The sequence below is a fragment of a genome, unplaced genomic scaffold, assembly GCF_019419815.1.
Source record: "Pyrus x bretschneideri cultivar Hongxiangsu unplaced genomic scaffold, Pyrus_bretschneideri_v1 Contig74, whole genome shotgun sequence".
NCBI lineage: Eukaryota > Viridiplantae > Streptophyta > Magnoliopsida > Rosales > Rosaceae > Pyrus > Pyrus x bretschneideri.
Genome location: NW_025999814.1, coordinates 453926 through 467801, shown reverse-complemented (window position 1 = coordinate 467801; position 13876 = coordinate 453926). Strand labels below are relative to the sequence as shown.

Sequence of the window (13876 nt, the reverse complement as noted above, 5' to 3'; positions counted from 1 at the left end):
AAGGAAAAATTGTTTACAAGTGTAAAGCTGCGCTCGTTGGATTTGGAAAACAGTGGGTATATGACAAAGGTGGTTTGTCGTACACGTGTGTGGTTTTAATTGGTTATGGGAGATTTATATCAATTTAGCACGTGGCTGCTGCCTAGTTGGGATTACAAAAAGGAAAACGACAAAAACATATGTAGCAACTGCCAACTGCCAACTGCCAACTGGAGCTTTGAATCATTGATACACGGGCCCGGGGAGCGAATGGCGGGAGGAATCATCATGTCATTGTCAGGACAAGTTATCCATGGGTGAAGGAAATGGAGGCAGATTATCTGCCTCTTCCTGTATGGGTGCCCTTTCCATCTTCTTTTATTTTATACGATCACGATTAAACTACATTCATATTTTATATTTATTTTTTTTATAAAGATAATAAGACAAAAAGAAATATAAAATGTTGACGTGGCTTAACCGTGATCGTACAAATAGAAAGGGATTGGAAAGGCATCTAAATAGGAGGGCAAACAATCTGCCTCCGAAGGAAATTCCTTCCCCACTGCATTTTGGGGCAAATAGTGATAATAATAACGACAACTAACGAAAAGTTCTTAAAAATTTTTGTTCTAATCAAAATGATAAAATAAAGATGTAAGTAAAGAGTGATTTTTTAGGCAAAAGAAATCTCTAACGTTAAAATTGAATAGTACCAGAAGTGTTCCATTAAGACTCTCGTAACAATATGGATACGAATAACCCATAACTTCAATCATAAAAACTGAACTCTGCACATGCAGGTAAAGTCAGTTGATCAAAATAGGAGGTTTGTTAACTTGCGTTTGCATAATGCTCATAGCAATTATGGGCATCAAAGAGTTGGTAAGATACCCATAAGGCGCATATGGCCTCTTACCACAATGATAGAAAGCAATCACATCTGTGTACCAGTGGTGCAAATTCGATCTCACAAATTCTCTCCTCGTAATTGATAATTTAACCCATTAATGTTATTATTTGTGAAAAAAAAAAATACCCTAAGGCATTATACGGATGGAAGGAACAAATAATAAATGGGCTTTAGCGGTACCGGATACTATGGCGCGCGAATAAAATCCAGAAGAGACCCAAGAGCAAAAGAAGAACCAATCAAGAGAGATTTGAAATTAGGCTTTAATAATTAATAGAGATTGAACTACAAACTTCAAATAATTAGAAGCCTGGGAAGCAAAAAAATTGAAGCACACTTTATAATATTGCTTCAAGTGTCTGCACAAACTCAAGAACAACAGAGTACCGATTACTTAATCCTCCATCAAGATTCATTTTGCATAACGTATTTTGAACAAAGAAAACCCTCTGATAGCGACATCAATTCTCATGTTCGATTTTCTTCCTTGATCTACTTCGATGAGGTTGTCCCGAGGAAGCAACTGCGCTATCACGTTGTCCTCAGTCGGTGACTCCACTGCGTCGTCCTGAATTTTGGCCAGAGTGGTTCATGGACCTCGTAGGTTCAGGTGCACGCCTTTTCTTCCGAAGCTGTGATGGCTCCCCAACACCAGATATGGAGCTTTTTTGTCTGCTGCTATGAGTGGGGGTTGGATGCCCACCTACTGTCCGTGACATTGTCGGCATAGAACTTCGTGTAGGAGTTGCAAAACTATGGGGAGAACGGGACATTCCAGATGATATCTGCTGAATTTTCTTCAACTGTTTGGACTTTAGTTTTTCTTCAAGTTCACTAGGTTCCGGATAAAACACGAGAGAAACATTCCGTGAAATCTTCCCAGCTGCCAAATCATAAACAAATTCAATATATGATAGTACCAAAGCAGGAAGCACAAAGGTCATTGCAGGTAAAGACAGCCACTGGCAACAATCACGATAACAACAATTTTATCAAGATATTATCCACAAAGAAAACTGTTTGTCATCTCAATCATTATGACTAAAATACCATAAAGCAAATGCAAGGCTAAATACTAGACTTCATAATAAAACTTCACGTGTACCACATAAAAAGGGAAGCTACTGATCACCTGTACTGGTTAAGAAAACAAGATATATGAAGAACCTAAACCTAAACATATTCAGCTAGATACAAGCTCAGCGCAACATAATTCAAATTGGTTATATTTTGACAGAACATCAAACTGTAATGCCAAGGATCAGTCCAAATTGCTAAACATTAAGAAACTGAAGGTAAGCATAAAAACTGAAACTGAGATTAATGTGTCCTGTAGATTCTTAATATGAAAGGTTTCAAGCATACCAACTTTTGTGCCTGACACAGACGAAACAAAAACTGTAGCATCTGGCTTTTGAGCTGTACTTTGGAGATCATATTCTTTGCCTAGCAGCATTAGAAACTTCATATCAGCACTCAATAGTAGAACAGAAATATGCATTGCAGAGTCATACCCAAATGAACTCCTTGGGCTATTGAAATTATATAGATAAATGATATGTGTATCTATAACTCTAACATGCCTCTTCTATCACTAATGTTTATGTAATATTACCAGATGGACCGACAAAACTGCCCAACTCTCCATCAGGACCAAGCTTGAGCGAAACTTCTTGGCTAAAATCTGGATTCTGCAACACCATCAAATAATAAATAGAAACTCGATAACCGACAACGATCACATTAAAAACAACACCACCACCATTGATTCTAATGAAATTAACGTTACCCTTCCACTGTAAGGACCACGAGGCCATGGAAGTCAATTCCTAACAGCTAGCTGGTATGAGTACTTAAGAGGGCAACAAACAAGTTGATAACTAGCTGGTATAAGTACTTAAGAGGGTAACATTACGTTCAACAAAAATTGGGTCTTCCCATTAGTTCACTGCAAAACTTATTCCCAAACAAGAAACCAATTTTCAAAACTACAAACTTACAACTATGGCATTGCTCTTTATACTGGAACATGAAAACAAGAGTCCTAAATAAAAGTATTAGAAAAGAACCCCGAAACCAAAAAGCAGCATACTTGATCTTTCGGCCAAGAAATGAGCCAAAGCTCTGTGGAGTCGTTCATATTGATATCCAGAAGTGGTTCTTTAGCAACTTCGGAAAACTCCGGTGGAGGTTTGTAGCCCTCAGCCACACCAACTTTACCCGAGTTTTTTGCCTCCATCTATCTCCTAGCTCAGTTCACAAACTCATGCAGCGCTTCTACAAATCAAAGAAAGAAAGATAAGCAATGAGATAAATAATAACCAAATGAATACTCGTTCAAACATTTTGTCGAACACCTTAAGGGCAACTTCACAAGTTACAATTTTTGGATTAGCGAAGCTTAAACCCTAGAAGTATGGGGTTGGGAAAATTGAACAATGAAGCTATAAGAAGAAGAAGAGTACCTGTGTAAGAATAAGCGGTAAAGAAAATAAGGGGCAAGCCTCTGAGGCAGTTCTACGTTTTTTCTCCCTTCTCTACTGCCCTAGTATGGTAGTACCCTTAAGATCTAAAAATTTGTTGGGTTGTAATGTGCTGAGTTTGAATTAACAACCCAACCTGAACCCAACCCAATCATAAAATTTATTTTTTATTATTTTTAGGTTTTTTAAGTTAAAATGGCCAATTGTTTATTAAATTGAGGGTATTCTTGTCATTTTAGTACTTCTTTAAGGAGATTTTTCACAAAATGACCAAAATAATTGATGGTGGACAAACTAAGGAACACTTCTATCGATTTCAATTCTCAGTGACCCAAGTGAGAAGTTATGCCAATTTCAAGGACATTTTGGCTAAAAAACCTAAAAATAAGAAAAATTTAAATTTCATGATTAGATCAGGTTGAGGTTGGGTTGTCAATCCAAACTCAGCCAATTAAAACCAACCAATTGTGTTGTATTTGTCATGGCGATTTTGTCAAAACAAGAAACGGGGCATTATAGATCTTAAGGTACTACTAGGCCGAGAGAAAAGCGAAAAAAAAAAAACACAGAGCTGCACCAGAGACTTGCACCTTGTTTTCTTTACTGATTAAGCACATGCTCCTGCTTTCAAAAAAAAAAAAAAAGAAAAAGAAAAGCCCATGCTCCTTATTTCCCCAATCACATACTTGTAGAGTTTAAGCATCTCCAATCCAAAATAAAAAATAAAAAATGTACCCTTAAGGTGTTCGACAAAATTGTAGTATTCATTTGATTATTATTTATCTGATGCCATGATGACATTATTCTTTTGAAGAGTGATCTGGAGGAATCCAGGCTTATATAAGAAAAAAATGAAAAGCAAACTGGAGAAGGAATAATTCACACTTCACAGATACAAGAATCGTAATTCATCATGAAAGCTTGAAGATTTAATCCTATAGCAACCTTTACCCATAGGCCATACTTTCCCACACTTTCTAATCAATAAAAAATTTAATCTCAAGATTTAATCCTACAGGAACCTTCACCCATATTTTCCCGCAAGTCCATAAGAATCAGAAATATCAGCAATAAAATTATCTCAAAAATTATCTGAAACAAAAATTCCTAGAATAAAGACATAAATAGACAAGATGCAAAAATGAAATCGAAAATATAGAGAGGGAATACGTTATAGGTTTGAGTTCTGGATAAGCGGCGAGGAGAAGCCGGCGAGGTGTGAGAGTGAGACGGCGAGCGGCAGCGAGGTTGCGAGTCAGCGCCAGCGAATGGATGAGCGACGGCGAGTTCCTCCTCGGCGAACTCTGGATCATTCGATTCTTCAAAGACGACGAAGGCTGAGAGGAGTGCTATGAGAGTGAAAGAGAGGAATTCGCGGAGGTTGGGAAGGAGAGGGGCGTAGATTAGGGTTGCCAAAGTCTGAAGGGGGATAAGGGTATTTAGGTATACGACGCCGTTTCATGGTATAGATATATTAAAAAACTTTAACGAAAAAACTATATTTTTACATTAAAAAATCAATCATGTACTATTTACTTTACTATTTATTTTATCTTCATCTTTAAAACTCAAAGTTTTCAAGCATTTTTCATTAGTTTTCCTATTAATGATTATTAAGTTTCAAAATGTTTTGAAATACTTCGGTTTGGTTCGGTTTTTGAACTCCTGAATCTAAAACCAAACCAACAGATTTCAGTTTGGTTTCTGAGCTACTAAATTCAAAACCAAACCAATAGATTTCAATTTGGTTTTTTTTTTTTTTTGTTCGCTTTTTTTAGCTTCGGCTTTGTTTTCTGCCTAGGTTTTTTTTTTCAATTTTTAGTTTTTTGAACCCATCCTTATTGCAAAGCGATACTCTAAACTAAAGGAAAATAAAAGATTTTGGGGTGAGCATTGCATGGCTTGGTCAGGTTGGACTTCAACCAGTTTAGCCAACCCAATACGCTCAGCCATAATTGAAGCCCATTTCCACCCAAAAAATGGGCAAGCCAACCCACCCAAATCTTTCTAAGACATGCTACAACCAAACCAATTTTGGTTGAGTTGGTTGAATTGGTCAGTAAACCCACTAAATGTCCACCCCTAACAAGTTTGAATTCAAGAAGTAGTGGATTAAAGATCAATGCCCTAATCACTAGAATAATCCATAACTAATTAATTTAAAATTTATAGGACATGGTGCCTGGACAACTTTTAATGTACTTCTCTCAATTTCAACTATCTCAAAATTCAGGCCATGTTTAATATTCTTGTTCAATCCAACTATTTATTGTAAAAAAGAATAGTGAATGTAGTTAAAATACTTAATACCCGTTAGTTTCAGAAACAAATAATTGAATCCAAAAATCTTTTTTTTTTTTGGAGGATTGTGTAACATCCCACATCGTCCAGGAAAGTGGATCATGTAAGCCTTATATGTATATTCTCATCTCTACCTAACACGAGGCTTTTTGGGAGCTCACTGGGTTCGGGTTGCGTAGGAACTTCAAAGTTAAGTGAGTTCGCGCGAGAGCAATCCTAGGATGGGTGACCCACTGGGAAGTTTTCATCTGAGTTCCCGAAAACAAAACCGTGAGGGCGTGGTTGGGTCCAGGGTCCCAAAATGAACAATATCGTACTACGGTGAAGTCGAGTCTGAAATGTGATGGGAGCCCGGACCGGGGATGCGACAATTATATAAGGACTTCTATTGGAGAATGCAACTTTGTAAACTCCATCCCACATGAATAGTGTTTGCCCATTTGACAGGTTTTTTTAGTCTTTGGTAGAGTTTTTTTTTTTTTTTGGAAAATAATAAATACACATTATTTTTCTCCTCACACACTCTTCTATCTATTTTTGCTCTTTGTTTTTTTATTTAATTTGATAACTAAAAATATACATCACTTTTCTTCTTCCATATTCCATATTTATTTTTTCCGTTATCTCCTATTACCCCCTGTTTAACTTATTGTTGTTTTCATGCTTGGATGTGGCCTCATTTACTGCTTGAGTGGCAGGTTGTGTGCGAGAATCTTCCTTTGATGGCCCTTGGAGCCTATGTAATTGGTCCAGTATGCTTTATAGCTCTGTCTTCGTCTATATATTTGAGGGTGGAGTTATTTATACTTTTTTTTTTTTTTTTTTACTTTTTATATACTTTTATTAATTTTTGTCCGTTATTCTTGTTCAATTCATTCGATTCGACAGTCGAAAATTGAAAAGAGTGTGTGAAAGGTAAAAATAGATATGTTGATAACACCACCCAATATTTAATCACTTAACCCAAAATCACATTCTTCATTCTTCCCAATATATCTATATAGATTTTAACTCCTGTATGTTTCTTTAACAAATGAGAGATTCTATTGTATAATCGAGACGTATTTTTTTTTTATATTTCTTTCATTACATAACAAGAAAAGCAAAAAACGAAATACACCCCACCATTATTGGAGTTAAAAAAAATTAGTTGATGTCACACCTAATTATCACACTCAATTTTATATATTTGGTGCTTGCAAAATCAATGATTCATCGCATCACACATTTTTTATTCTCTTTGTTAATGGACCGCACTTGTTAGTGAAAGAAGCACATGAACTTGTCAAACGCATCGTCCAACTTCCATCCCCCTCCATTTGTTCTTTCTTTCTTCCTCAATGTCATCATCGATAGACTTGGTTGGATTGAATTGACACTTGACCAACAACATGGACAGTCTTAAATCCGTTTGATCCCACCAAAAAAATACAATAATGACTCACTTGAAACGAAAGCTACTATAATTACAATAGTAAAAAGGAATTGTTGTTAGCATTCTACAAATTTCATTCAACACTCTAAACTTTCTATATTAGGAAAGAAAAATACACTTGCGAGGAGTGTAGAATGAGATTTTTGGAGTGCCAATAACACTTCCCTAGTAAAAAATACATAAAAACGTCTGACAGATTTAAACACCAACATTTTCGCATCTATATCCAAAATACTACACTCAAAAAAGTAACTAAACACAGTTAAGCATATGCCATTCAACTATGTAACATCAAAACCTCCGAAGGATATCAATTCCCACCCATATCTGCATGCTCAAAGTTATGCGGTGCGGTGATCAAATTCCGACAAATGAAACTGTACGGCGGCGTTTCATCATTCAGCAGCAAGTATGGCTCTTTCTGCACACCCAACCTCCACCACAGTTGGCCATTTATTTATTTATGGTTAATTTTTCTTTGGTACCATTTATTGCCTTGGGATCCACTTCTTCGCGAGTTGGTTGGATCTCCTTTAATATTGTCTTTGAAATCATATCAGTCGCCAACCAACCTCTCAAAAAGATTATTTCCCTTCTATCAACTTGGCTTAAAGCTTCATTCTTTCAGAATGTTCTTCACGTCTGCATAAACGGCAGGATACTGTTCTACTCATCTCTTCACTTAGCAACTTAACGGTGAGGAATAAACTCAGTTTATGTGTAGGATTCTTACTTGTACGTAGGTGTTCTTTGTTTGTTTTAATTTTCTTTTAATTATATATTTTGGACAGGAGTTTGCTTGTTCCTTTTGTTTCTTTCGAACAGGAGTTTGTTTGTTCCTTTGTTTCATTTGTTTGTTCTATTTGTTCTTTTGGAGACAATAGATTCCACATATTCACATGTCACCGCCTCTGTACGTAGAAAATTTGTCATATCACTAGTTTTATACAATCATGTGCGTTTCTCTCTCGTTGCATTTGACTAGATAGACAAAAATGGTTGTACACAATAGGAGACACCCAGAAATCTCCCCCTATTTGACGATGTGATCCAATTCACTAGAAACTATAGTAATTAGGTATGAAGAAATAGTCATTTTTGTTTAAGATTTATTTTATCAGGTAATATTTCATACTTGTGTGTAAAGTTCCATATAAATCTTGTGGTTTTGTGGGATTTCTGTAGGGAGTTAAAACAATGGGAACCGGAGAAATCAAGTCCCCTGAAGGAGGGGTGATGACACCAGCTAGTTTAGATGGAAATCCAGACTCAAACCAGAGAAAGAAGCTTGGACTGTACTTCATTGAATCCGATGACAGGCGGACGGCTTTCGGACGGGGTTATACTGGAGGAACCACACCAGTTAACATCCATGGAAAACCTATTGCTGATCTTTCGAAAACCGGCGGTTGGTTTGCTGCCTTCTTCATATTTGGTAAGCGCTGCGTATTTTGTAGTGTATTTTTCAATTTGGTTTCTATGCAGCTCTTCATGTAATGAAATGTGATTAGGTTAGTCGTGAAGTTTACTTTTAATTTGTCCAGGAAATGAAATGGCTGAGAGAATGGCGTATTTCGGTCTCTCGGTTAACATGGTGGCCTTCATGTTTTATGTTATGCATAGACCCTTCAGCAGTTCATCAAATGCAGTTAACAATTTTCTTGGGATTTCCCAAGCTTCATCTGTCCTCGGCGGTTTTCTAGCTGATGCATATCTTGGTCGATATTGGACAATAGCAATCTTTACAACTATCTATCTTGTGGTAGGTATACATACACTCCAACACTGGAAATGTTTAACCAAAAACTAATTGGTTTTCCGATCACAAGCTTATAGGTGAGCTGATATTTCTACATTTTTGCTTTCTGTATTTTCATGGAAGGGTTTGACAGGAATAACCTTATGTGCAACGATGCACATTTTGGTGCCAAACCAAGATCAATGCAGCGAGCTAGCCCTCCTTTTGGGCAATTGTGAGCCTGCAAAACCGTGGCAGATGCTTTACCTCTACACGGTTCTATACATAACTGGATTCGGAGCTGCTGGCATACGGCCGTGCGTTTCTTCTTTCGGGGCAGACCAGTTTGACGAAAGAAGTAGAGATTACAAGTCTCACCTGGATAGGTTTTTCAACTTCTTTTATCTCTCTGTCACCATTGGGGCAATTATCGCCTTCACTGCAGTAGTTTATGTCCAAATGAAACTTGGTTGGGGATTCGCCTTTGGGTCACTGGCATTGGCAATGGGCATATCAAACATGGTCTTCTTTCTAGGCACCCCTCTATACCGGCATAGACTGCCAGGAGGCAGCCCTTTAACGCGCGTTGCTCAAGTTTTGGTTGCTGCCTACAAGAAGAGGAACGCAGAATTTTCCAGCAGTGAGTTGATAGGCTTGTATGAGGTTCCTGGAAAACAATCTGCCGTAAAGGGTAGTGGAAAGATAGCTCACACCAACGATTTTAGGTATCTTTTCATCTACTTTTTTCTTTGTAATAATCCTATTTATCGGTCTTTCTCTTCGATTCTAGAATATCTGATGTTTTTCGTGTTACAGATGTTTGGACAAAGCAGCTCTGCAGTTGAAGGAAGATGGCGTAGACCCGAGTCCCTGGAGGCTATGCACTGTGACACAAGTAGAGGAAGTCAAGATCTTGTTGAAACTTATTCCGATCCCGGCATGCACAATAATGCTGAGTGTAGTTTTGACAGAATATCTCACCCTCTCAGTGCAGCAGGCATTCACCTTAAACACCCATATGGGCAAACTGAAACTCCCTGTAACATGCATGCCAGTGTTTCCTGGCCTCAGTATCTTTCTCATACTGTCCCTCTACTACTCTACATTTGTCCCGCTGTCCAGGCGCATCACCGGCCATCCTCACGGTGCTTCGCAGCTTCAGAGGATGGGGATAGGTCTGGCAGTTTCAATCCTGTCAGTGGCGTGGGCTGCTATATTCGAAATGTACCGGAGAAATTATGCTATAGAACACGGATACGAAAGTAGTTTCTTATCTGCAATGCCAAATCTAAGTGCATTCTGGTTGCTTATCCAGTACTGCCTTATCGGAATAGCTGAGGTGTTTTGCATAGTGGGATTACTAGAGTTCCTGTATGAGGAAGCCCCAGATGCAATGAAGAGTATCGGATCTGCCTACGCTGCTCTTGCGGGCGGTTTAGGTTGCTTTGCTGCCAGTATATTGAACAGCATCATCAAATCTGTCACCAGAAGCTCAGAGAAGCCGTCTTGGCTGTCCCAGAATATCAACACAGGAAGGTTTGATTACTTCTACTGGCTGCTGACAGTTTTGAGTCTCATCAATTTCGGCGTTTTTCTGTATTGCGCACATCGCTACAAGTACAGGACGGAGCAAGGGGTTAAGAAGGAGAAGCAGGCTCTAACCAACATAAAAGAACAACCCCTCAGTGGTTAGCATGATATGCCATCTTCCTATGATATTCCAACCTTTTCATTTTGCAGCATTTTAGTAGAAAAGAGAGAAAAGGAAGCTCAAATTTACTTGTAACCAAGCGTTATGCAAACAAGAAATACAGTTTGTGATTAGCAATGTAAAAATTGCCTTGAAAGAATAGGATGGTGGGAGCCCTTTCGGAACGTTTTCGTGACGATTATTTTCGGGGAGAGATGTTTTCATCAGAAGCGGTACAAACAAGAAAGAATAGGATGGTGGGAGCCCTTTCGGAACGTTTCCATAACAATTATTTTTACAATCATTAAACATGGTTCCACACAGATCTGTGGAGATCTATACAAGAAATAAGATGAAGTAATCAAACACGAAGCATCGAGAAACACGAAGTATTACAACTGGTGACACAAAATGAACAATTGCTTCCCTCTCCGGAACCCTTTAGAAACAAGACAACTTTTTATTTACAGAAACCCGTAGCCGCGCTCCACATATGTATATATTTGTTATATTGCTTTGCCATCAGACAGAAAAGTTAAGGGCTTTCGCAGAACTCCATCTCCTGAAATTCCAGAAACTAACGGTTAAAAGTATGAACTACTTGGTAAGTTGACTCTTGATTTAGATAATCTAAGAACTGCTGCAAAACAACACCAAGCAAAATTCCAAGGGTAGGGCAACTAATAAGCGATAATATTTTGATCTACAAAGTAAATTTCATGTTCCAGCTTACCTTGCCACAAATTGGACAGCTTTCGCTTCTCTCCAACCATTCATAAATACAGCCGAGGTGAAAATGATGAGAACATCTCGTTGTGATTTTTGGATTTTCTGAATTGTATTCTGCAAGAAAATACATCAACTATTAAGTATTAGCAGCACACCAAAGAACCAATGAAGAAAGACGCTAGTTCGCAACAACAATATATATTATCACCGGACAATTAATATCTTAAACCATATTCTAGCAAAGCCCATTGGTTATTAGCTACTGTGACATGTGCGCATTTAACTTACCATCCAGACATGTAGGGCAGACATCTTCATCTTCAGAAGATGGTTGCACGTAAGTTAGTCCATATGCGAGTTTTGTTGCCAAAGCCTTTTCCGAGGTCTCCGATTGGCCAAACTTACAATCTTCTTCAGTATCATCTCCATTCCATTTCTTTCCAAAACCCAGGGATTCGGTACCAGAACTGCCTCTTCTCAGTTGTTGCGTATCTTCTTGCAAATGAGTCATTGACTTCTCACGCCTAGAGACCAAGCCATCACGCTGCAAACGTGAGTATCTCTGATCAACATCGAAGGGGGTTGGCCTGGAAACTGAGAGCTGAGTATCATTCAAGGGATTATTTTGTAGTGTTGTGCCTACTCCAGTTGATGCCAAAGTGGCTCCTTGAATAGGTAATGAAGGTGGTCGTCCATCAAGCCTTTGAAAAGGTGCACTATACTGCGTGAACATGGGGAAATGTGAACAAATAAGAATTATGGAAACTAAAGTGAATCAAACCCATGGATCTTATTGGGATTACCTTCATAATAGCTACGCATTTTGGAAAGAACATTTTCATTTAACAATAACTTTGAAAATGTCTTTCTGTTCAAGTATGTTGGCCCAAAATTAAAAATTGATAGATGATTTCAAACAGTTTACTTTGTAGCCATCATTAACATTACAAATTTTTAGAAGTAATGTAGACGTATTTGTTTAGTTGCATCAGGCTTCTCAGTTTCCAATTGACATGCCAATTTATGGTCCACTGCCCGTTCTTTTTCAGACAATAAATCTAAAACATTGATATAACCAAATGCATCTGGTGACAGAAAACTACATAAATTTCCTAGCTTTGGACTAAGAGGGTTCCTGAACGGAAGAACCGACAAAATATTGAGTTCATCATGGCTTCTATACATACCCCAGTGAATAGCTGGTGGAAGAAGTATCTCAGGCACAAGCAATGCCTATAAATTGAATTGCTTGGAAGCGCGTATTCTTCGAATTCCTCACCACAAGGACAGCAGCAAAGAGCACCCATCTCTGAATTTCCACCAATATATACAAAAAGTCAAAATTTGAGTTCCTGAAGACAAAACCCGATGCTTTGTGATGAGAGCCCCAATTGAGACTCTTCCACAATAACCCATATGCATATGCAGAGACCCCAGTGTGAATTACATAACATAAAAGGACAAAGAATCAATTTTTGACAATTACCGTGATCAAGACTTACAGACCCAGCTGAAAAACTAATCATATACTTACATTACTAACATTTTCCAAAAGATTTGAAGAATTACAGTGAAAACCCATAAATTTCTAGGGTTTTTCAATTGGGAAAATCAAGTAAAGGTTGAAAATTTAGAGGTGGAATTGGGAGTGTAGATTCTGACATACCTCGCGTGGCGTTTGCGGATGAGCTATTGAATTGCGATGGCGATCGTGCGATGAGATGGGGGAAGGAAGGTAGGGGTTGAGGAAGACGGAGACTTGGGGGGAGTCGAGTCCACGCAGGGGTTTCCTGGTTTTGGTTTGGGAAGTTTCAGGAGTGTGGTGGGTGGGCAGTGGGCTCAGAGCTTGAAGGCGGACAAACAGGAATGGAAGCTCTTTTTTAATATTTAGCACACGGTAAGGAGATTGTATTTGAATATTAAATTTATAGATTAATAATGTGATATAAATAAGAAATAAACACGCTAATTATATATTTTTTTTCTTAAAAAAAAAAGCATGTTAATCACAATTAAGTAATGATTAAATAATTAACTTTCATGTTATTTAGTTTACAAAATTTAATCAAGACATTTGATATCTCTAACATTACTCCTTTAATATTATTTATAGACTGTTTTATCCTGTACATGCGCACAGCAAATTCTATGGATTTTCAGCCAATTAACCCACATTCTAAATAAAATATTTTAATACGACTGTTATTGATCCTTTAAAATATCAACATGTGCTAATCAATCAAAAAGAACTCTTGGTAGTAAAAATGGAGTAACACCAACACAACCTCTACAAGTGAGGGTGTGTGCAAATACTACAAAATAAAATAATCTTAAGACGTGCTACCTATGTATGACCTTCCTAAGAAATTTCATAAATTCATCTAGTGTTGTGTGCTTAAGCATTTTTTATTTGATACTTTCACCAACCAAAACCCGTAATTCTAGACAAATTTGGGTAAGGATTTCGTTAATACAACTTGTCTCTGAGGAAGTAGAAAACAAATATTGCACATGATACGTTTTGACCTAAAACATTAGTTTCACCTTTGGATAGTAAATTGGCAAAATTTTTTATTTCTTATATTGGTGGTATTTGCGTACACCCTTA

At 37.7% G+C, this 13876-nt stretch overlaps 3 protein-coding genes across 5 annotated transcripts; 1 reads left to right on the top strand and 2 right to left on the bottom strand.

The window, feature by feature from the left end:
* Positions 1 to 1139: 1139 nt before the first annotated feature.
* Positions 1140 to 4798, bottom strand: LOC103950391 (mediator-associated protein 2). 2 transcript variants are annotated; one of them, XM_009361589.3, is made up of 5 exons: positions 4546 to 4798; positions 2985 to 3166; positions 2508 to 2583; positions 2258 to 2338; positions 1140 to 1775 (listed from the first exon to the last, which is right to left on the bottom strand). In XM_009361589.3, exons 2-5 carry the CDS (start codon positions 3129 to 3131, stop codon positions 1435 to 1437), a joined length of 645 nt encoding a protein of 214 aa, XP_009359864.2. In that variant the 5' UTR covers positions 3132 to 3166; positions 4546 to 4798; the 3' UTR covers positions 1140 to 1434. The 2 variants fall into 2 exon arrangements, with proteins under 2 accessions (XP_009359864.2, XP_009359863.2); XM_009361588.3 differs by having other exon boundaries at positions 2985 to 3169; positions 4546 to 4795.
* Positions 4799 to 7516: 2718 nt separating this feature from the next.
* Positions 7517 to 10724, top strand: LOC103950389 (protein NRT1/ PTR FAMILY 6.1). 2 transcript variants are annotated; one of them, XM_009361586.3, is made up of 5 exons: positions 7517 to 7807; positions 8297 to 8546; positions 8656 to 8873; positions 8994 to 9574; positions 9666 to 10724. In XM_009361586.3, exons 2-5 carry the CDS (start codon positions 8309 to 8311, stop codon positions 10540 to 10542), a joined length of 1914 nt encoding a protein of 637 aa, XP_009359861.2. In that variant the 5' UTR covers positions 7517 to 7807; positions 8297 to 8308; the 3' UTR covers positions 10543 to 10724. The 2 variants fall into 2 exon arrangements, with proteins under 2 accessions (XP_009359861.2, XP_048430690.1); XM_048574733.1 differs by lacking the exon at positions 7517 to 7807 and adding an exon at positions 8049 to 8189.
* Positions 10725 to 10794: 70 nt separating this feature from the next.
* Positions 10795 to 13147, bottom strand: LOC103950388 (E3 ubiquitin-protein ligase At3g02290). The gene is made up of 5 exons (XM_009361585.3): positions 12935 to 13147; positions 12456 to 12577; positions 11557 to 11989; positions 11273 to 11382; positions 10795 to 11101 (listed from the first exon to the last, which is right to left on the bottom strand). The coding sequence occupies exons 2-5, from the start codon at positions 12573 to 12575 to the stop codon at positions 11075 to 11077; spliced, it is 690 nt and encodes a 229-aa protein (XP_009359860.2). The 5' UTR covers positions 12576 to 12577; positions 12935 to 13147; the 3' UTR covers positions 10795 to 11074.
* Between the last annotated feature and the right edge of the window lie 729 nt (positions 13148 to 13876).